This window comes from Macaca nemestrina, chromosome 18, assembly GCF_043159975.1.
Source record: "Macaca nemestrina isolate mMacNem1 chromosome 18, mMacNem.hap1, whole genome shotgun sequence".
NCBI lineage: Eukaryota > Metazoa > Chordata > Mammalia > Primates > Cercopithecidae > Macaca > Macaca nemestrina.
In genome coordinates, this window is record NC_092142.1 from 20,753,197 (window position 1) to 20,776,312 (window position 23,116).

Sequence of the window (23,116 nt, forward strand, 5' to 3'; positions counted from 1 at the left end):
AGAGACTTATCTCAAGTTAAACAGAAGAAACAAAAATGCACAAAGAAAAGACATTTTTTGCAATTCTGCTTTTGTGCTTCTTTCTCTCCAAAGCAATTTTGCACCCCAGGGGATATTTAACAATATCTGAAAACATTTTTGATAGTCACAAGTAGGGGAATGCTGGTGGGTAGAGCAGGGAGGCTGCTAAACATCCTACAAATACATAGGACAGCCCCCCACAACAAAGAATTATCTGGTCCCAAGTAGCAGTAGAGCCACTGTTTAGAAATCCTGCTCTAAAGAAACAGGAGAACAGTACCTATGCAAATGAGACTTTTAATTCAGTGCCTTAAAATAATCTCAGGTTTGCATACATTTTTAAAAATAAATATAACAGCTGACTTTCTCTTGATATTTTCGTTTAGAACGTGTATAATTGGGGTAAGGGATAATCCCATGTATCCCTATTAATGTTAAAACTCAGTTTATCCTTAAAGGCTGCAGGAGAGTGATATTCCTTCATGAGCCTCTGTTTCTTCCTGTATTCTCTGAAATTTATACTCTTGAATGTGTATGTTTCTGGCTCTGTTTATCTGTATTGCCCTTAATTTTTAAATTTAGATCAAGTTGCCTTTGATATAAAAAAGGTTCTCCATCCTTGTTAAGCAGAGTGAAACAAGTTGGTGACCTTTTCCCTGTCAAACAGACCTCCTGTGACAATTCTTTTCTGGAGAGAGGGTCCAGAAGCAATCATAGAAACAATGCCGCTAAAGTTAAGGATATTGATGAGAAATTTAAAGAGAATCTGCTTCTTTATCTTTTACTCACAGATTCGCTAATCCAGATAGAAATCACTCTTCAAGAAGTAAAATAATATCAAAGAAGGATTTAGTTTCTGGATTTAGTTGAAATTTGGGAATGCATATGCCTTGAATACCAAAAACCTAAAATATGATTTAGCAAGGTAGTGTGAGTCGAAATGTTAAATGCTCTCATGAGCTATAAATTCTTATGACCCAGTGAAGGGAAAGAACTAGGATTATCTTTGTTTTCCATTCCCCTTAAACAGAGAATATTTAAGTATATATAGTTGCCCCCAAATGCAATGCATTTTTTCCTTTATTTTTTAAATAATATAACTTTTTGAAATAATATGTGCATATGATGCATAATTCAAAATCTGTGAAAGGGTAACCATGTGAAATCATATTTGGCCCTGTCACCCAGCCATCCCATTAACCCCTTTCCTGGAGGCAACCATTTTTACCAGTTTCTGGGGTTTCCTACTAGAGGTATTCAATGCATAGAAACATATCTATATGTGTGTGTTTCATACATACATATTTATATAAAATTTTTTCTACTATTCTGTATCTTGGTTTTTAAACTTAATATATCTTTGAGTTAATTTCATTTAAGCAAGCATAGAACTGCCTTGCTTTTAGCTTCTTTAAATACATTGTTTTTGGTACCAGAACCAGTGGCTGGGGTGGCAGTTCTGAGAGGAATTGGGCGTCCCCTAGTGTTTCCACTCCGCCCCTGAAAAATGTACTTTATTGTATGTATTTCTATTCCAGTTAAGCTATAGTTTTCGTAATAACATGAGGTTGATATCTTCTGATGGCCGTGCACAGTGGAGAAATATGTCTCAGAGAAGAAATATGTCTCAGAGAAGAGCCCCCACATGATGGGGGTTCCCTATGGGGGCAAGAGAAACCAAGATGAGTCATCCTGTTCTTCAAGTCTGGCCTTTGCTCTTTCCTTTGCCACCCTAATTTCCAACCTCATCTAACAGTGCACCTGATTTCTGACTCTCGCCACCAAAAAATCTGTGCCATGGAGAATATGAAAATTGTGTCTTTACAAGCTTATTTAGGATCCAAAGCTCAGCCTTCAAAGGTTGATATTATCAGCATTAATAATATTTTAAGATCTAAAGTAACTTAATAGTTCACAGTAGCTTAAAAGAAAAACTCATCCACCTGCATTAAATCTGCTCGCAGGAAGTATAGAGAGCCTGCTTCCTTTGGTTTAAAACTAAACAGGACTTCGTTGTTCCCTTAAAATGTAATTAAGCCTTCTCTAACAAATTTGGAAAATATTTAACTATTGAAACTGTTCAATTCTATAGTTGCAAAATGATTACTCCATTATAAAGGATAGATCTTTTTTATAGTAGAAAATAGGAAATGATAGGAACAAAGTTGGCATGTTAACACAATAAACAAATTTAACATCTGCATATTCCTAAAGTACTTTTCTAAATTACTTGTTTCTTGAGATTAGTCAACATTAAGAAAAAAATTGTTTTACAATAATTTTGCCCTATTGTTTTTTTAATTAGATTGCATATAATTACCTAAATTGTGGTTTAATTTTACTCACCAGACTATATTAAGCCGTAGAACCATTAGAAATTGGTGACAGACCACACTGATAAGTGGACATTGGCAGCACTAATAGTTATTTGTTGCTGACTATGCAACAAAAAGGCTAAAACTTTAAAATGTAATGCCTGAATTTTTCATTTGTTCTGTAGTAGGCATCTAAAAAAATTCAAGTTTGCTTATGCAATATTATTTGATGTGGTCATTTGCCCAAAATAAGCTGTATGTCTGTATATGTTATATGTCTGTATAACATAAAATAATCTACCTAAATGGTGCAAGTAAGAGTGCTGTTGTTTCTTAAGCTGATGTATTACTTAAGCAAATACTATTTTTCATTGTATTGCTGGAGTTATTCCTTCTGGAAAGGGTTTCTAATTGACTTTTTTAAAACTCGGAAAGTTTTGTTGATTGGTTAACACAAAAAAATGTAGAGACGAGTGTCAGCTGAAATGTTTATCCAGGGCTCTGTTAGTATTTCTGGGGGATAGTTTTCACCTGGAGGTGAAAACTCATTCAGTTAATAATGAAAGCTTCAACGCTTCATGTACAGTGACTAGTAATCTGTCCTCACATTACACTGAAGAAGTATTTCTGCCAGAAAAAGTTGAAGGACAATGAACATTTGAGCAATACGCTTTCAAAAAGCAAAAATATTTTCTTTGAAAAGCTAGCCTATCTGTAAATAGTTTGTGTTCACTAAGAAGACCATTTCTTTGGTAGCACAGGGGAGCAGGCCATTTGCTCAAACACTGGACTGTGGAATCACTTTTACGCGGACACTGGGTTTTCTGATATCCTTTTTGAAACATTTTAACAAATAATATACTCCTTTGTGTTTACATGCAAAACTCAAAGAAGGTTACCTATCTTCTTTGTTTTTTGGAATATTATCCATGATAAGAGATAACCACTCTGATAATTTGCTAGTCATCCCAGAGATCTGAGGTTCTTTCTACTAGCTGGTTTTATTTTATTTTAATTTACTTATTTTTGTATTGAGACAGAGTCTCACTCTGTCACCCAGGCTGGAGTACAGTGGCGCAATCTCGGCTCACTGCAACCTCTACCACCCAGGTTCAAATGATTCTCCTGCCTCAGCCTACTGAATAGCTGGGATTACAGGCCTGCACCTCTACGCCTAATTTTTGTATTATTAGTAGAGATGGAGTTTCACCATGTTGGCCAGGCTGGTCTCAAACTCATGATCTCAGGTGATCCACCCGCCTCAGCCTCCCAAAGTGCTGGGATTACAGATACAAACCACCATGCCCGGCCTCTACTAGCTGATTTTAAATCAGAGTAAGATAAGTGGTGCTTATTTATATATACCTTTTCTCCAATTCCTTCTGCCTAACACGGAGAGGAACAGAGAATTGTCAAAATAGTAACTATGGTGATAATGGTATGCAGCACTCATTCAGCACTTACTATTACCTGGCACTGTGTCAGGGACTAGACATTATTTTATTTAGCCTTCTAGTATTTCCCCCATTTTCAGAAGGGAACCGGAGGCTTAAGATTACACCGCTAGTAGGCAGTGGAGCTGGAATTGACCGCCTATCTGACTCTAGCTAGTGCCCTTAATTACTATTGTAAATGGCTAGGAATCATATTTATGAGGACTTGTTAGGTTTGGAGAAGGACTTTCTTAATCCTGATATTCAGAATGGTCCTAAAACTTACATAAAAGGCTAACCTAGCTTTTACTGTATTGTTAGGCTTCAGGGATACTATGTGACCTGTAATATATACAATTTTTAACAAGTGGCCCATGTTTTAACAGGTTTGGCCAACCCTTCTCATAAGCTTCCTTTGTGCCAAATTTTCATTGTTTTTCAGATCACCAAACCGTGTTACTAATGTTGTGTTTTGGTTTGTTTTACAGTGATCCTTTTCTGTATGGCTGCCCTAATATTTCCAATAGGATTTTACATCAATGAAGTCGGAGGTCAACCTTATAAATTACCCAACAACACAGTAGTTGGGTCATCATATGTACTTTTTGTCTTATCAATTTTCTTTACAATAGTAGGACTTCTATTTGCTGGCAAAGTTTGTTTACCAGGCTGATGAATGTCTAAATTGCTTGACTCTTACTATTTTTTATTTTATTTTATTTTTTTATTTTTGGAGGGTGGAGAGGACAAAGGCGAGGCATCTGAGCAGCCCTCTCATGGGAAGATGCTCAGATGAAACTGATGCTGAGAAGGAAAAAAAAAAATACTTTGATTTGTTCTCACTATGCACTTTGGATTTAAAAAAAAAAAAAAAAAAAAAAAGGAGAGCCTTTTCCATAACCAAATACAGACAATATTGACTAAATCTCCTGAGCATATTCAGGCAGTCAGGTCTGCACTGTGATAGCAACCTAGAGAAGGAGAATGCTTTATACCGAAAAGCATGTGGCCCTTTGTGACTCTATTGTTCCGTTTTTAATGTCTAATGATTCATTAGAGGAAAAAAACAGTCTAAGTATTTATGTATCATGGTGGACCAGAGGGATGCAAGAGAAGTTCATGTGGGGCTGGCCTCACCTCCTAAGAAATTAGTGTTCACAACTTCCTTGTAATAGTATGAGCCTTTGGCACCAGAATGGATTGCCGTTGCATTACTGCACCAAGAAGCCAATAGATCAAAACTTGTTTGCTAAAATGTATGTAAAAATTCTGAAATTCCCTCTTCTCTGTGTACAAAAGAAAAAAAAATCAAACACTAAGACACATGGTTTGGGTGGGTGGGTGGGGGAAATCTTCCTTATATTTATATAAATATATATAATATATATATTTTGCTGATGCAGTATACAGTGTGTATATATGTGTGTGTGTATATGTGTGTGTAAATTTATATACACACACATGCAAACAGTTCCTGGAAGAGAATTCTGAATGCTTTGCTAGCAAAACACTGTGGTGTGCAAACCTAGAACCCAATAGAAAAAAAAGCCATTTATCTGAAGGCTGCGTAGTGGAGAGAGTCTTCAGTTTACCTCATTCTTTGTAGCAGCCCTTGATTTTAACAGGTTTTTGTAACAGGTACAAACAATCCCATACCTTTCTAGGTGCGATTTTAAGTTAAGCTAAAAATTCTTTGTAGGGTTAATTTATTTGTATATGATAGCAGAAGGTAAGATCATGTCAAACCTTATAATTTGGGGAATCTGACACTATTTAAATTATTGGCAACTGTTGTCTATTGTACAGAGATTCTTTTTCTACTGGCTCAGTCTGTTACATTAATAATGCATTTTATATGTTCAGGTACACAACTTTACATAAATACGAAGTTCACTAGTAAATATCTGGCTATTTTGGCTATTTACAGCACTAATTTCATTATTTTCATCTGTAAGCATTATTAATATGTCTTTACCAAAACCTGAGCAATACAATATTTTCTTTATATGTTATATGCCTTTGTTTGCTAAAAACTAATATTTTTGCATTTACTTTAAAGGGCTGTACTAAACCCACAGCTTTAAGTTCTTCCCTAAAAGAAGTATCGCAGCTAACCCTTGAACTCACAGTTTTAAAATACAGTATTTCTCTTCTCCACATCTCCATGCCTTCGCATCAATGCTTGTTTTTCCTGGTGAACGCTATAGATAATCTGTTTGAAATGTGGGACCGGAGGGTATTTCATGGCAGTGGAGCTAAGTTTCTCCTCTTTATAGTGAACTGGTGACCCAAATGTCCCTATCAGTAGAGTCCCATGTGGCCCGTGCTTCACACAAGCGGAAATGAATGCACTGTTTTTTAAGAGCTAGATTACCAGTTCTAGAATGATTACTTCAAAGATGGGAGCTACCTCCTCAGATATTCAAACTATGAAATGGAGGTGCTTGATGTATTTCACACTGGCTTGTTTGACAGTCTTCCATCTTACTGTTAATTCAGCAATATTTTATTGTGAAAGAAAGCCCCAGTGTTTGAGCTCACTCAGGAATTGGGGAAAGAGATGGACGACCACAGTGGTTCATTTCTTAAATGTTCTGGGAGAATGTCATACTTTTCCTTCCCAGAGTAAAAGAAACCTTCGGGAGATCCTGAGGGAGGCTATTTTTCCCCAAGTATTATGATGTCTAGTCAAGCGTAAGAATACCACTGGACATGTTCTATGGACATTTGGGATTGCAGTTGCTATTGTGATTTGATTGGTCCTCAGTCCAATGGATCACTTTGAAGGAAAGCTTTGGTTGTCACCGTTATATACCACTGAGATTAAAGTGTTAGCAAAGTATGGTTCAAATTAATTTATGACGTGACCAAGAGCTTTTCTCTTCCAAAAGATGAATTGTATTGTAAATAGTTTCTCAAAATATTTTTAACTGGATCATGAGCATGGGGAGAGAAAGTTTCTCAGCTGCTAAGAATTTCCCCACTGTTTACTTCTTTCACTTATGGTGGTGTTGCATTTAAGATTACAAAATTTAAGGTTTTATTTCTATCTATTACCCAAACCATTAAATTGTCTTTAATTTTATCATTGTCTTGGAGGTCCAGTGCATACAGGGCTGATGGGGGAAAACTCCCTCTAGCCAGTCAGCACTCTAACCCAGGATTAAACAATCCCGTCAAGTAGTATGTGAAGTCAAGTCTTTGTACTCTTGCAGACCAGACATTGAAATGGACTCATTCATATAAATTTCTATAAATCCTATAAGTGAAAAGATAGACAACTGTCAGCAGTTGCTTTTTAAAAAGGTCACTATAATAAGTACTATATAGTACAGTATTAATTTATAGCAGGAAATCATATCTTATAAACTGTATATAAAACACTGTTTTATGGTGCAATCATTTGTCAAACTTTTGTCTGTTACATTGTTTTTAGAGTGTGTGCATTCTTCTCATACCTAAGAATATCACTGTAAAATCTGCTGAAAATTATTTTTAGGTTTTATTTGCACAAGACTGAATTAGTTTGAAATTTTTGGAAGCTCCTATTGAACATGCCTAAACATCTGTAAACATGAAAAATCTTCAATTTATTAAAAGCAAACATTTCAGTATGATTCTTTCCAAAGGTAATCCATGTTCTATGTTGTTAATGTGTGTATGTAATTTTTCTGACTCTTCCACCTCTTATAAACCTATTTTCTGTTTCATTTGTTCTGTTTTGAAGGATGGCTCTTTTTTCTTTTTAATGTTCTAGATGACCAAAACACTATTGGTTTTTACCCTTTTGCCTAAAGCTTTGATATCCTCACTTGATGTTCTGTGAATTCACTGTTTAATCTATTAAGTGAAATAATAGTCCTGGTGACAAGCAATCTGTTGATTTAGAGGAAAGGCCCTGAAAAATACAGTATTGGAAACTAACTTTTCATATGCTGTTAGCTATTATTTTGCATCATGGGCTTCATGGGAAGAACATGTTGCATTTATTTTGTCTTTATTAAAAGACTACTAGCCACAAGTTACTCTGATTGTAGTAACTGTTTTATCAACCCACTTGATCTTTAAAAATTTAAATTTACATTCACAATTCAAAACAGTAAACTGTCTTTCAGAAAATTTTTGAAGGATAAAAACATGAAGGAAAAAACTGGCCCGTGTAGGTAGGATTCCCTACACAGGACTTTTAGTTGTATCACCTCAAGAGATTTTAAAGTTTGTGATCAAGGTCTGTATATTATCCCAAACTTTATTAAGAATTGTTTTCTAATTGGTTATAACATTTTTCAATTAATAGTTTCAAAACAAATTGTTAATACAACTGTATAAAATGAACATAATTTTCTTCACTTGTATTTTTGTTATTGAGCAAGTTTATCAAAATAAATTGTCTACTAAAGAAACTAAAAAGGCTTCTATTACTTTGAAATAAGCTTCATTTAAAAAATTTATTTCTTATAGAGGTTTCACATATTCATAAGTGACACTTCCATGCCTCTTGGGTTGGTTTTGTTGTTGGCATTGGGGGGTGAGGGCGGTCCTTCCCTATCTTCTTCCACTCCCACTCTGCTCACCGCTAGAGAAGAGATGCTATTAATATTTCAGGACATGGATTAGGCTACAATTACCCGTAAAAGTCACTCAACAATAAAAGACCACACATACATGTGACTTCCCCTTCTGCATCATGCTTCCATGAGCTAGGAGAGAGAAACCAAGCCAAAGCCTTCAAGTCAGCCATCTTTCTCTTCTTTCTTCCTTGCACATAGACCCAAGTCCATCTTTGCTGCAGTCTTCTGTTTCTACTTATTCCAGGCCAAAAGATCTTAGCTTTTAAGATCTTAAAGTATGGGCTGGAGGATCAAATATAGAGGCCCAGGGACCATGTCACAGCTTAAACTATAGCTTTCTCTGGGGGTGTCAAGATTAGCCCAACTGAATAATAATAAAATATTTACAGTTTGCTGCTGATTCTTCCTCGTGTGGCCCTTTGAGGACCCTCGTGGGGAATTGGAGGATTAAGACATGTTAAGATTTAGATGTTCTTGGGTTATAAGATTGAGGGGTTTCCTTGGAGGTGAGATTTGAAGTACTATGTCTGGGAAAGTTCCAGGCAAACTAGGATGAGTTGGTCACCCTACCCTATCTTCACACCATCTAAATCTTCTCCTGATTTGTAACACAGGTTAGAGGTTTTTGGAGGGTTATTTTCTATAAACATTATTGAATAGGTCAACTGGAAATTGTAATGGTAGATTTATGCTGAGCTGCTATGGTGGAGGGGACACTTTTTCTATTTGGTAATACCTTAGGAAAAGGTAACACAGTGGCTTTAAAAACAATAACATGGGTTCAGAAATACCTTATTTTGACTTATTCGTCTATCATCTCTCTTCTAGCCACTATGAGAAGATTATAGGAAAAACACCAAGACTAGAGGACTCTGGGTTCCTTTTATGCAAAGTCAACTCTTCTGGGTCACAGTTACCCAGCAACAAAAATAAAGGTAGTTATTTATAAATGGTATTCAAGATAGAAAGCACAATGTATATTTTTTAAGAGTTTTGGTTCTTTTCCCAGGAGAAGAAAACACTGTGGGTTGGTATTTTCAAGCACATTCAAGGGTTTTACAAATCAGCCCCAGTTCCAGTCACACACAATCTAAGACCACCCAAGATAACATTTCAAGAAGAGATTTTTCACAAGACTATAAAATTTCAGAGCTGGATGAAATGTCAAAGAGCATGTCCAGTATCTCCACTTTCCAGGTGAAGAAATTGAGGCCTCAGACTTTTCCGAAGTCACTCAGCTAGATATCAGCAGAGCACTCGACATAGGAAAGAATGTCTTTGACATGTGGGCCTTGAACTTAAGACCAACTTTCATATTCTGTAGCCATTGAACCAGTCTTCCTTCAACTGACAGCCATTCACTCCGATCCATCCAAATCAATTCTGCCAAAATACTCGTAACACAAAAGAAAGCATATCATTTCTGTGTTCACATTTCTGTCATTCCCACTGTCTACAGAATGAAATCCAAACTCCTTTAGCGTAGCTTTGACAAGCCTTTGTGATCTGTCTTCAAGCTCTCTGTTCAGTCTTATTTCCCACCTCTCTTTCTCTTCCCTTCTTACTGAGAACCAGCCTGTTCTCCATTCTACATTCACTACAACCTGCTCCCTGCCCCGGCTGTGTCTGTACCACCTCCTCTCAGTTTTAAGATTCTCCCATATTTGAAATATATCTAATCTTCTGTGCTTTGTGTCTCTCTTGCTTATGCTTCTGTAGCAGAAATTGCTAAACAGGAATAGACTGCCTGGATTAAATCTCAATTCCACCATTCCAATTGTGTGACCCTTAGTAAATCATGTAACTTATGTGAGCCTTGGTTTTTTCATCTGTAGAATGGGACTAATAATATTACCCACCTAAGGGGGCTATTGTTGGTTTAAAAGAGATAAAGTTCCAAGCACATAGTAAGCATTCGAATGTTAGTTGCTGATATTGTCATTACTAAGTGCTTTTGTATAACTGTATAAACTCTTGAATGCAAAGAATATGGCTTCCTCATTGTGTACTCCCTAGAGACCTGGCACAGTGCTTTATACACTGAATTATGAAAATTAAAGTTGGGGCTCCATGACAAAGGAAAATTATGAAACCATATTTCCTGGAGATTTGAAAGACAGAGTCATCAATCTGCCAGGTTTGTTTCAGTGAACTTCTTTCTGAAGGCAGAGGCTTGCCTAAATCAGCCTTTATAAGGATGGTCACTTTATTGGTAAGTATTTGGCTATATAATATGTCAGTTCCATTGACCTCCTTCGGATTTCCCTATGGACTCCAGATCCTTTACTACTGAACTCACAGGGCTGTAACACTGATACTCTACAGAGAGGACCAGGACGATGCCAGCACCCCGTTGATCCTGAGTGAACTCTCTGGAGGCCTCGTCAAGCTTGTGGGTTCTCTGCTGTCTTGAAGCCATCCATCCATTTGACATGTTTTGCAAAGACTTGGTCCTGGTTTTAATCATTTCAGCTAAAAGGAATGGACTCAAGGATTTCATCTCATTTTAGACGCAGTTGTCCTCAATTGGCCATTTTACGGCACTTGTAGTAAATATGGCCAGTGTATTTGGTCACTATTAAATCAATCCTCATTCATTATCCGTCAGGGCAAGTCAGTGAAGTAAATACTGTGTTCTGACCTCTGGCACTCTTTCTCATGTTGTTTAAATATTTAATATTGTCCAAGGCAATTCAAGTATTTTCTTAAATAAAAAATATGAAAACTCTCATTCTTTTCCATTTCTTTGTTCTCTATGACAAATGCAAAGAAGTTGAAGAATCAAAATCCTTTCCATAATAAATTGCTCTTTAAAAACTCACATATCTAAGAAGGCTTTTGACTACCTCATCTTCTAAATGTTTTACTGAGGTAGGTAGTAAGCGGCAAAATGAACTTACTTGGTGCAGTCCCACCCTTACATGTACCACTTCAATACTTCACGTAGTTTCTGCCTTCAGGGTTATCAATAACTTTTTCCTGCCTTAAGTGCTATTGTGGAGAAAGAAATTATGACCTGAACCAGGACACAGATTTTCTTTTTACAATAACATATATCTGTAGATTTTTTTTGAAAAACACAAAAATAATGTAGGAAACAAAAAGTTCCCTCCTCCACAATCCACCTTCCAGAGATAACCATTGTTAACAGTTTATCGGGTGTTTTAACATTTTAACAGACATTTTACTGATCAGATTAACAAAAGCAAGATATTATCTATACCTGCCGCTGCTTTTTGTTTTTGTTTTTGTTTTTGTTTTTTTTTGAGACAGGGTCTTGCCCTGTCACCCAGACTAGAGAAAGTACAATGGCACAATCCTAGCTCACTGCAGCCTCAAACTCCTGGGCTCAAGCAATTCACCCACCTCAGCCTCCCAAGTAGCTGGGACTACAGGTGCATGCTGCCACGGCCTGCTAATTTTTAAAAAAACAAATTTTTTTTGTAGAGATGGGGGTCTCAGTATGTTGACCAGGCTCATCTCCCAGTCTCCTCCTGCCTTGGCCTCCCAAAGTGCTGGGAGCCATCATGCCCAGTGGCTTTCTTTTTTGACTTAATTTGTGATGTAGATTTTTCTATGTCAGTAAATATAGAGCTTCCTCATTTTAAATGCATAGTATTCCATTTGATACATATCAACTATGTGTCTTCCCATTTTGATGTACATGAGGTTGCTTCCCGTTTTTTGTTATTGCAGATAATGCTGCTGTGAACTTAGGCCTTGGGTAACAAAACCTTCTCAAATGTCATAATAACCTGACATTCCAACTGAAGCATATCAACTATTAAAGGAATTCCTATTTTCAAAAGCACTGTGGTTAAACAATAGTGGCATTCTCTACGTTTAGAGAAAGAAACTAACAGTAAATTCATGTGTTATGTGCTTTCCCATATGTCATCTTAATCCTCTACCTGTGAAGTACAGAGTGGTGTTTTATAGACTACAAAACGAAGGATTAAAAGGCTGAATACCTTACTCCAGGTTCTGTAACTAGCAGCTGGTGAATATGGGTTTCACAGCCAAGCTCCCTGACTTCAGATCTAGGACTCCTGCTGTCCTGCATCGCCAGTGTGGCTGGTCTAAAGGGAATAAAAATAACTTGTCCTGCTTGCATGATTCCTTGGCTCAAACATGAGCAGCTAAATCTATGGTTTGCTTCTTCTGGATGTGGAATGCAAACAACCATAAAAGGTGGTCCCTATTTAGAAACACTTTCCACTTTGTTGAAAGGAAAAAAAAAATGTAAGAAAAACCTCCCACTTATTAAGTTGTTTGTGTCTAATCTTCTATCATGCCCCTCATTGTTGAGCTTTCTCTTTGTATTCATTGTTCACCGGTTTTTTGGTTTTGGTTTGGTTTTTGGCTGCTCACTGCAGTCTCGACCTCCTGGGCCACCATCCTCCCACCTCAGCCTCCCAAGTAGCTGGGACCACAGGTACACACCACCATTTGTGGCTAATTTTAAAATATTTTGTAGAGACGGGGTCTCACTTTGTTGCCCAGACTGGTCCTGAACTGGCCTCAAGCAGTCCTCCCGCCTCGACCTCCAAAGGTGCTGGGATTACAGGCATGAGCCACCATGCCCCAGCACATTGGTATTTTATAGTGCCAACTTCCTTGATGGATGAAGCTAGATGAGGACATTGATTTTATTGGGGCCCTTTCAGGATTCCAGCACCCAGGGAAATTTTCCCACACCAGCTGCTCCTCACCCCTACTCCCAAAGCACTTAAAACTCAACTGGATCCCTTCTACTGGACTGGTAGGAATTAATTGGTTATTGGAGTACTCTTAAGTTGTACAGAAGGCCGGGCGCGGTGGCTCAAGCCTGTAATCCCAGCACTTTGGGAGGCCGAGACGGGCGAATCACAAGGTCAGGAGATCGAGACCATCCTGGCTAACCCGGTGAAACCCCGTCTCTACTAAAAAATACAAAAAACTAGCCGGGCGAGGTGGCGGGCGCCTGTAGTCCCAGCTACTCGGGAGGCTGAGGCAGGAGAATGGCGTGAACCCGGGAGGCGGAGCTTGCAGTGAGCTGAGATCCGGCCACTGCACTCCAGCCTGGGTGACAGAGCGAGACTCCGTCTCAAAAAAAAAAAAAAAAAAAAAAAAAAAAGGTGTACAGAAGTTCATGGTTCGAACATTTGGAAGCCCCGCCCCACCCCCGCTGCCACCCACTAGTTGATCATCTGTCTACATGTTACTGCTGAGACATCAATTGTCACAGGCTAAATGAGGCAGTAGTTTTACTGTGTTTGTCTCACATTTGGGGAATGATAAACTTTGGTGAGCTGGGAACTCCTGTGTCTGTGGACTCTTCCCAGAATGCACCAAGGACCCACTTTCTCTTAGAGATTGCCATCTTACCAAAGTATTGCCACCAAACATGGAACAAGTCTCTACTCCCTCTGATTTTTAGGTCTCTGATTTTTTTCTTTTTTAATCTGTCTGGGAGAATTTTGACTTTCCTGAGAGGCATGTTTGCCTAGCACCATGGTCCCTTTGGTTTTAAAAAAAAAAAAAAAAAAAAAAAAGGCTCTTTCTTTTTGGAAAAATTGTTCTTTTCCTACCTCAGGTCATGTGGTTTCATGGAGCCGATTTCACCTTCTTGGCTTCAGAGCTCGACACAGAAGCCAGGCTTGGCCGGAGTCATCGTGACAGATTCAGAAATTAGCATGGCATGTGACCAGCCTGGGACTTTGCTGGAACTCCTGGACAGAGGTGTTCTTCTCTTAGAGTTGCTCAGTTGTAGGGGAAAAGTTTGGCACTGCTGGCAGCCACACCTGAAGAACTCCTGATCAAGCCATCCTAGAAGAAAGGAAGCTGAGAAAGGAAGACAGTTCTGTTAACATCACTTTAGCTTTTGGATCAAGTCATCCCTGAAGCCAGAACTATCCCTGGATTCTTGTGTTATTTAAGAAAATAAATTCCTTTTTTTCCTTAAACCAGTTTGAGTTGGGTTTCTGTCTCTTTTAACTGAAATAATCTTTACACTCCCACTTTCCTCATGACATTAAACACATTCCTCACCTCCCCTGCTTTGGCATGTCACTTTAATCTTTTCGTTAGCTTAGGCTTTTACAAAAGACAGAAAAAGTTACTTCAGGCTACTGCTTCTCAACCCAACCCAAAGCACCTGCTCCTGGTTTGAAATGGAGGAAAGAAAGAAGGCAAAACAAATTAATATCTGAAAGATATATCCCACCATACTCCTGGGCAATGGGACCACGCTAGACCTCCTAAATAAAAGACCAGAGATGAGTTGACACTGATCCATTTCCAAGAGCCTACGGTAGGAGAAATGTCTGTTGTGCTCTGATGCTTTCCATGGGTGTCGTCATGATCTGCATCCTGAAGGGAGCCAAGAAAGATGGTACCCACACAGCTTTCCTCTTGATGGGTCTTACAGCCTGAAAGGCTTACTCTGCTTTATCCACCTGGCAGAGATCTATTCAGAATGTGTGTTGTGTAGGCTCAAGTAGAAGAAAGCAGAAACAAAGAGTTTCCAGTGTTGGACTTTACTTCTATGCACAGTGTTGAAAACCCATATATCCAGGAAGCAAAGAAAGGTGTGAGGGTGGTAGATGACCTGCTTGGGGTTCCCATGCCTAAAAGAAAAAAAGATGTCAAAATTAGCCAGCCCCTTCCACCCAAAATTTCCATCAAGATGGGCACAAGGACCCTCATCTCTTGTTCACAGAGTAGCCATTGGTTGCTCACAGCCCCTTGGGACCTCCTTACCTCTTTCTGATCTTCCTCATTTTCTGCCTTATTGGTGCTGGCCACATAACAAATGCCATGGACTTATACATGGTGTTCTCAACCCTGGTGACCAGTGGTTAATAAGCAGTTTCTATTTTGAGCATGTTGGTTGTTTCTGACCTGGCCTATAGGCATGGCTGCTGCGGTCAACATCTGAAGGGTGTTCCCTACCATATGATGACTACCACAGGTGGCATATGTTCTTTATTTTTGAGACAGGTCTTGCTCTGTAGCCCAGGCTGGAGTGCAGTGGTGCGATCATAGCTCACTGTAACCTTGAACTCTTGGGCTCAAGCAATCCTCCCACCTCAGCCTTCCAAGTAGCTGGGACTACAGGTACAAGCCACTGCACCTGACTAATTTTTATTTTATTTTATTTTTGTAGAGACGGAGTCTCACTGTGTTGCCCAAGCTGATCTCAAATTCCTGGCGTCAAGCAATCCTCCCGCCTCAACCTCCTAAAGTGCTGGGATTACAGACATAAGCCACCACCCAACCTTATGTTCTAACTGATAAAAGTTTATAAAACTTATAAAACTCTCAGAAAGTGAAAACTGATTTGAGAAATGTCCTGGATTCGAAAAACTAACTACAGATCCTTTAGCAGCTTGCAAGTTGGTTGACTTCGGAGACATTAATTACTTTGTCTCTTTTGACCGCTATAAAAGAAGGGTTTAGAGAGGTTCCCAGCTATGGGCCAAGAACTAGTTACATCATAATCACCTGGGGCCATTGTTAAAAATGCACATTCCCACACCTTTTCACAGTTCTGAATCAATCTCCTGAATGGGAATGTTTTCTTAGCAAACAATCCAGGTGATTCTCATGGGCACCTGGGCTTAGGAACCACTACGGCAGATGATCTCTTCTGATGCAAAGAGGTCACTGAGCTTGGCTGTATTAGCCAGGTTTAGGTGGGGCTGGACCAAGTAGGGATAGGGCACTGTCTGACCTCTCCCAGGGATTGTGTCCAGGGAACCCAGGAGAATCTGAGGAGGAAGAGAAAGTTACCACCTTTGCCACACGTGGCAGAGTTCTCTGGAAACTTTCCTCCGTTCCTACCACAGGAAGGCCACAGGCACCAGGGCTTTACTGGCCTAAACCATAGTTCCGTGCTGACTGAGAGGTTCTGAAATTTGAAAAAAGGTCTAAATCCTGCTTCCAGGTTTTCGTGAAGGTGGAGAAAAGCAGAGTGACCTGGGAGAAGTGGTTATCAACAACACAGCGGTGACTTCTTCCCTGGAATGAGGAAGGCTTTCCCTTTCCCTGCCCCGAGCTGCAGTGGTGCAGTCTGTTACCTTGGAGACCAGCTAACACATTCCCATAGGGCAAGCTTCACTGCTGAGTTGCTTGGAGGAGCTTGGAGAAACCAGAAGTGAGATCTAGGAGAAGCAAGGCCCTGGAGTGCCAGGAACCCTTCTCCTAAAGATGGAGAAGTAAATGAAGAAATACAGGTGAGGGTGAGCGTCATCAGGGTTGACAGGGGTGGTGACAGAGGGGGTGGGGGAGGCCAGATGCTAAGCTCTGGACTGAGTGACAAGATTGAGGTAGCCTGGGGTGTGAAGCGTCCACTCCCTACATGCTGAGCATTGGGCTAAATGCTGGGGGTGCCAGTAGACAAGGAAGTCATGGAGCCGGTCTGGGAGACAGGCCATGACAACTCCATATGACAAAGTGAAGGGACAGCAACAGGAGGACTTCCACAAGAGGAGTGGTTTCCTCCCTGGGGGACTGGGGACAGTGAATGGGGTTCAGGAAAGACTCCTATTATTATTATTATTATTTTCACCCAATAATCAAGGTTCCCTCTCTCCCTTGGACCAAAATGCCATCTGCCATGGACTGGTTTGTTCTTTTCCTCTCCTGCAATCACCCCCCAGTGTAATTCAGCTCACCTTTGCCTAAACTCTGGACCTGCTCTGAATGCATTTATTCAACAAATGTTTTTTGAGCAGCTACTATGTTCTAAACTCTATTTTATGCAAAAATATCCTAGCAGTGAACATTACTGTCCTGGCCCAAATGGATCTACTTCTACTGTGTTTATGTGGGAGGGGCGTGCAGAGGTTCAAACAGTAAGTAACTATAGAGAAATTATAAAACAAGTAAATAAGTAAATATATAGAACGTATTTACTTATAAGTAAATAAGTGAATATATATAGTGAAACATGCTGTGGGGAAAGATAAGGGCAGGTGGAGGAGGTGCCGTTTGAGTTAAAGTACTCACAGAAGACCTCTCTAATAAGATTTCATTTGAGCAAAGGCCTAAGGGAAAGAGCTGCGTCCTGTTCATGTCTATCTCCCCAACACCTGTTCTCTCTGGCACGCAGTGAGCGCTCTATAAATGTTCATGAAACACATGATTGTTTTCATGTCATATGCTGAAGTGCTTGAAGATGCAGCCCACATTTTATGGTATTCTACTTTTTTTTTTTTTTTTTGAGACAGAATCTTGCTCTGTCACCCAGGCTGGAGTGCAGTAGCGCAATCTCAGCTCACTGCAAGCTCCACCTCCCGGGTTCACACCATTCTCCTGCCTCAGCCTCCCAAGTAGCTGGGACTACAGGCGCCTGCCACTACGCCTGGCTAATTTTTTTTGTATTTTTAGTAGAGACAGGGTTTCACCATGTTAGCCAGGATGGTCTTGATCCACCCGCCTCGGCCTCCCAAAGTGCTGGGATTACAGGCATGAGCCACCGCGCCCAGCTGGCATTCTGCATTTTTATAGTACTTCGTATTTCACAAAGCACTTCTACTTTCTCAATTTCATTTGATCCTCTTGATAACGGTGTTGAAGTAGGCAGGTCAGTTACTGCTGTCCCCATTCCATTCTGAAGATGAAGAAACCAAAGGTTCAGCACTTTTGTTGTTGTTGTTGTTTGTTTTTTTGTTTGTTTGAGACAGAGTCTCACTCCATCACCTAGGCTGGAGTGCAGCGATGAGATCACAGCTCACAGCAGCCTCAAACTCCTGGGCTCAAGTGACCCTCCCACTCCATCCTCCCCGGTAGCTGGGACTACAGGTGCACACCACCATGCCCAGCTAATTTTTTTTTTAATGTACACACAGAGTCTCGTTATGTTGGTCAGGCTAGTCTCAAACTCCTGGGCTCAAGCAATCTCCCTGCCTCAGCTTCCCAATGTGCTGGGATTACAGGCATGAGCCATTGCACCCAGCCCCATGCTCTTTCTGGAGCACTATTTTGTTTTGTTATTTTTATGCATTTCAACCCCTTCTCCATCAGCCTGCACCAGTCACCCCAGAATCTAGTCGTGCAGTCCTCTGAATTCATTAAGAGCTGTTAATCACTGACTGGAAAGAGGGAAGTGAGACACTACGGGGCGGCCAGTGTTCATGAGGCATTTCTACTTCAACAGTCTCTGCCATTAGAGTCTCCCAGGACAGCTTGCTGAAGTAAAGCTGTGTGTGTGTGTGTGTGTGTGTGTGTGTTTTAAAGCATTGCCACATTATCGTGGTGCTTCCCGGAAAACAAAACATCCTCTGAATAAAAGATTAAAGACCTGAAAGAGAAAAGCAAGTTGCCAAACCATTATTAGGCTGTGTAATTTAATGATTTCACAAGAACACACACTCTAATGTTTAAGCTGCAACTTTATTCAGAGTCTCTCACTTGCTGTGTCTTAGCTGGTATTTTTTTTGGTTGCAAATAACAGAAAGCTAAAGGAGCTAGCTGAAGCAAAAAAAGGTAGAGAATTCTAAGAAACAGTATCTCATGGGTATCTCATGGAACCCAAGAGCAGAAAGTCAGGTCTCACACGTGCCTGGCATATATAATTAGAAATTCCAGAACCAAGGCAGGTTGGGCATGGTGGCTCACGCCTGTAATCTCAGCACTTTGGGAGGCCAAGGCAGGTGGATCACCTGAGGTCAAGAGTTTGAGAACAGCCTGGCCAACATGGTGAAACCCCGTCTCTACTAAAAATACAAAAATTAGCTGGGCATGGTAGTGGGCGCCTGTAATCCCAGCTATGTGGGAGGCTGAGGCAGGAAAATCACTTGAACCCAGGAGGTGGAGTTTGCAGTGAGCCGAGATCATGCCACTGCACTCCAGCCTGGGGGACAAGAGCAAGACTCCGTCTCAAAAAAAAAAAAAAAAAAAAAAAAAAAAAAACCAAGGGAGTTTTTCAACCTCCTGGCCCTTCACCTTTCCTTCTCAAAATATTTATTGAGTGTCTGCCAGTCCCTGCTCTTATGTAACTTACAGTGTAAGGGGAGAGACACACAAATTTTTAAAAATCCCACTAATGAATGTATCATTCCAAATTAAGATACCTGCCCTAAAAGAGCATAGTTCTATGAAAGTCTGTATAAAACAAAGGAAACCGAAATAGAATGGGATGCTGGAGATTTCCTGGAGGAAATGATATCTGGGCTAAAATGTCAAGATGATTAGGGTAGGGGAGAAGGAGAAGAATGTTCCAGAGCAAAGAAGCAGCACATGAAAAGGCCCTGTGGTTAAAGGAACTAGAGAATTCCAAGAACTGGAAAGGGAGGCCCTTGTGGAACACAGAGGAGAGCAGTGGTGAAGTGGGAAATCTAGAGGGGTAGGTGGGAGCAGCCAGACCTTGAGGGTCCTCAGCTGCCATCTGAAGGATCTCAGTCTTCATCCTAGACATAGAGAAGGCTTTGGTCAGTTTTAAGCAGGAGGGAGAAAAGGGGGTGTAACATTGGATTTGGGTGTGGATTTTTGTTTATTTTTTAGAGACAGAATGTCCCTCTGTCGCCCAGGATTGAGTGCAGTGGCATGATCATAGCTCACTGCAGCCTTAAACTCCTGAGCTCAAGCAATCCTCCTGCCTCAGCCTCCCAAGTAGATGGAACTACAGGCACATGCCACCACACCTGGCAAATATATCTTTATTTTGTTTATAGAGATGGGGTCTCACTGGGTTGCCCAGGCTGGTCTTGAACTCCTGGCCTCAAGTGACCTCCTGCCTCAGCCTGCCTCCCAAAGTGCTGGGATTATAGGCATAAGCTACTGTGCCTGGCCCCTTGATTACTTCCTATCACATGCTTTTAGTTCCTTCAGCACTTTCCACAATTTGTAATTATTTTATTTAGTTTTTTAATATCAGTCTCCCCCTGTAGAATATAAGCGCTGGGAGGACAAGGACAATGTCTATCTTAGTGGTTCACAACTAGGGACAATTTTGCTGTCCATGAGATATTAAGCAATGTCTGGAAACATTTCTGATTGTCACATTGGGAAAAAGTGTGGAGGGATGCTACTGATATCTAATAGGTAGAGGCCAGGATGCTGCTAAACATCCTACAACATAAGATGGCCCCCACAGCAAAGAATGATCCGGTCCAAGAGTTAAAGTGTTGAAGTTGAGAATGCTTTATCTTGTTCACCATTGTATCCTCAGCACCAGGCACAATGCCTGATGCCTGGTAGGTGTTCAATAAGTATTTACTGAATGAATTAATTAAAGAAGGCACAATGGCTCACTCTTACAATCCCATGACTTAGGGAGGCTGAGGAGGATCTCTTGAGGCCAGGAGCTCGAGGCTGCTATAAGTTATGTTAGCACCACATTACTTCAGCCTTGGTGACAAAGCAAGACCTGGTCTATAAAATTTTTAAAAATGGCCAGGCATGGTGACTCACACCTCTAATCCCAGCCTAGGTGGGAGGATCACTTGAGCCCAAGAGTTCAAGACCATCCGAAGCAACATAGTGAGACCTCGTCTCTACAATAAACAGAAAAAAATAGCTGGTCATGGTGGCTTGTGCCTGTAGTCCCAGCTACTTGGGAGGCTGAGGTGGGAGGATTGCTTGAGCCTGGGAGGTCAAGGCTACAGTGAGCCATGACTGGGCCACTGTACTCCAGCCAGGGCAACTGAGTGAGACCTTATCTCAAAAAAAAATTAATTTAAAAATGTAGAAAAGCGTTGTGCTGAATATAGATATCCCCCAAAACTTTTCTGTATGCCACATTTATCCTGTTTTCTGGTATTCTTTCCTTCTTTAGGAAAATAAGCATTGGGTGTTATTGCAATGGCTACACAAACTAGTCACGTCTTCCATGGCCAAGAAAATATGTTTCTGGAAAACCATTGGTAAGCATAGTTCTCTGATTTTGCAAATGAAAACAGCAACAGCATTTTGCTCATGGGAGCTGAGGGTGAGACTGGGTCATTGAATCTTCTTAGAGTCACCTGAGGGCTTTAGTTATCTAAATAATAAAATATCTCATGGAACTGGAGTCCACATTTTATCAGGACTCTGCAGGAACCCTTCTCAGTCACTGCACAGAAAAATGTTTCTAGAATCCTTGTAGGGACTAAGGCAAAGAGAGGAGGCACTGGGGATGTCAAACCAATCAATGCCCAGTGCACAGGCATTCATCAAATTACTTTATGTTTTGTAGCATTAGGAGAAACACTGGCAGAGATTCAAAGAAGTCACTAAAGCAGAAGAATGTGAATGGACTTGGTCAGAATTCAGACAATGGATTACTGGTTACACACGTTAACCAGACACAGGACTTACTGGTAAAGACCATGGCACTTTAACTGGGTGGTGATACTACAAATCATTCAGGGAATGCAGAATGTGCTAAATTCTGGGGATTTCTTCCTTCTCATAGGATTCTAGGACTGAAAAAGATTAATTAAGCATTTATCTCTAATCCTCTGCCTTTAGAAATGACTGAAGAATCTCTCTGTTTATATAGAAGTTGTATAGCCTATTTGGCCATGTCACTAAATATTCAGGAGCATGTGAAGACTCTGATCATGCTATCAAGGCCTGAAGTCTTAAGCATTTGATTCTAAAATTCCCCTTCCTGAAATTTGCTTTGCTTTTGAGATTCCCTGAAATCTAGATTCAGAAATCCATTTCAGGAAGTGCTGTTGGACAAATGGGGCATAATAGGAGAATAAACCTCTAACCAGACTACGATTTTAGGCTGACCTTCAATGGGCCTTCCCAAGAGGATGAGTGGATTGTATAGAACTCAGAATTCATTCTAACAGGGAAACAATGGCAATCAGTGGTTGCCATGTTCAAGCAAGGCTAGTGCACAACCATGTATCTAACCCACACTAGAGTTTAAATATGATACCTTTGAAATGATAGTCAAAAACAATCCAGTTATAATGCTGGCAATTAAACAATCAGAAAAATACTCATGATTTACTTAGGTTCTGGCACTTACAGGAAAGCAAGTTTAATTACAGGAGATGAGGAAAGGTTGATAGAGTTTTGAGATTCTGAAGAAGTCTTGTAATGAGTTCAGATGTTGATGACATGCATCTTTCCTCTAATTTTATATCAAAATGCATGACTTCCCAGGTGTACACAGGATCATTCTTATATTTATCAGCCACAGCTGGGGCCTCCTTTGCCTTGCAGATGAACCTGAAGGAAAGAGGGAAAGGATTGCTCCAACACAAAGATCTTACCATTCTCTATGCAAATGAACTAGTTGAGTTACATAATCAGCATGGCCTAAAGTCAGAATCCATAATGTGTTTAATAGTGTGTCTTCAAGTATGAATAATACAAAATCTGTGTCCTAAAACATGACATTATTTTAAAATCAACACAGATGGAAGAAAGGTGAATTATTAAGTCCACCATGCTCACCAGGCACGGTGGTTCACATCTGTAATCTCAGCACTTTGGGAGGCCTAGATGGGAGGATCGCTTGAGTCTAGAAGTTTGAGGCCAGCCTGGGCAACATGGTGAAACCCTGTTTCCACCAAAAAAAAAAAAAAAAAAAAATACACAAATTAGCAAGGTATGGTGGCACATGCCTATAGTCCCAGCTACTTAGGAGGCCAAGGAAAGAGGATCACTTGAGCCTGGGAGGCTGAGGCTGCAATGAGCTGAGATTTTGGCAGTGAGCTGAGATTGTGGCACTGCACTCTAGCCTGGGCAATAAAATGAGACCCTGTCTCAAAAGAAAAAAAAAAAAAGTCTACCATGCTCAGTGTTTCCAACCAGGGAGAGGGTTGAGTCTGAAAGGTGAAAAGAGTGACAT

The 23,116-nt window shown here is 40.3% G+C and overlaps 2 protein-coding genes and 1 long non-coding RNA gene across 8 annotated transcripts in view; 2 read left to right on the forward strand and 1 right to left on the reverse strand.

Moving 5' to 3' along the window:
* MOSMO (modulator of smoothened) overlaps positions 1–11,071 on the forward strand; it is an 80,412-nt gene extending 69,341 nt beyond the window's left edge. Inside the window, exons 3-4 of one of the 5 annotated variants that reach the window (XR_011616339.1) lie at positions 7,269–7,398; positions 9,169–11,071. Coding sequence is in view for 3 of the 5 variants with exons in the window: in XM_011747148.3 (XP_011745450.1) it covers positions 4,258–4,442 (185 nt within the window). In the remaining 2 variants the exon portion in view is untranslated. Of the gene's footprint in view, positions 1–4,257; positions 4,675–7,268 lie in introns of those variants that run through there. The other 4 variants (XR_011616340.1, XM_071084225.1, XM_071084226.1 and 1 more) reach the window with 4 other exon arrangements.
* A 1,240-nt stretch (positions 11,072–12,311) lies between these two features.
* Positions 12,312–14,865, reverse strand: LOC139359844 (uncharacterized). Of its 2 annotated transcripts, none has more exons than XR_011616341.1 (3): positions 14,764–14,865; positions 13,911–14,163; positions 12,312–12,419 (listed from the first exon to the last, which is right to left on the reverse strand). It is a non-coding gene; the product is annotated as an uncharacterized lncRNA (long non-coding RNA). The 2 variants fall into 2 exon arrangements; XR_011616342.1 differs by lacking the exon at positions 14,764–14,865 and adding an exon at positions 14,546–14,666.
* Positions 14,866–15,825: 960 nt separating this feature from the next.
* Positions 15,826–23,116, forward strand: part of LOC105485001 (von Willebrand factor A domain containing 3A) — a 63,695-nt gene continuing 56,404 nt past the window's right edge. Inside the window, 5 exon segments of the mRNA XM_071084227.1 lie at positions 15,826–15,918; positions 16,268–16,556; positions 21,101–21,122; positions 21,124–21,188; positions 21,500–21,623. Of these exon segments, the coding sequence (XP_070940328.1) occupies positions 16,543–16,556; positions 21,101–21,122; positions 21,124–21,188; positions 21,500–21,623 (225 nt within the window). The 5' untranslated portion in view covers positions 15,826–15,918; positions 16,268–16,542.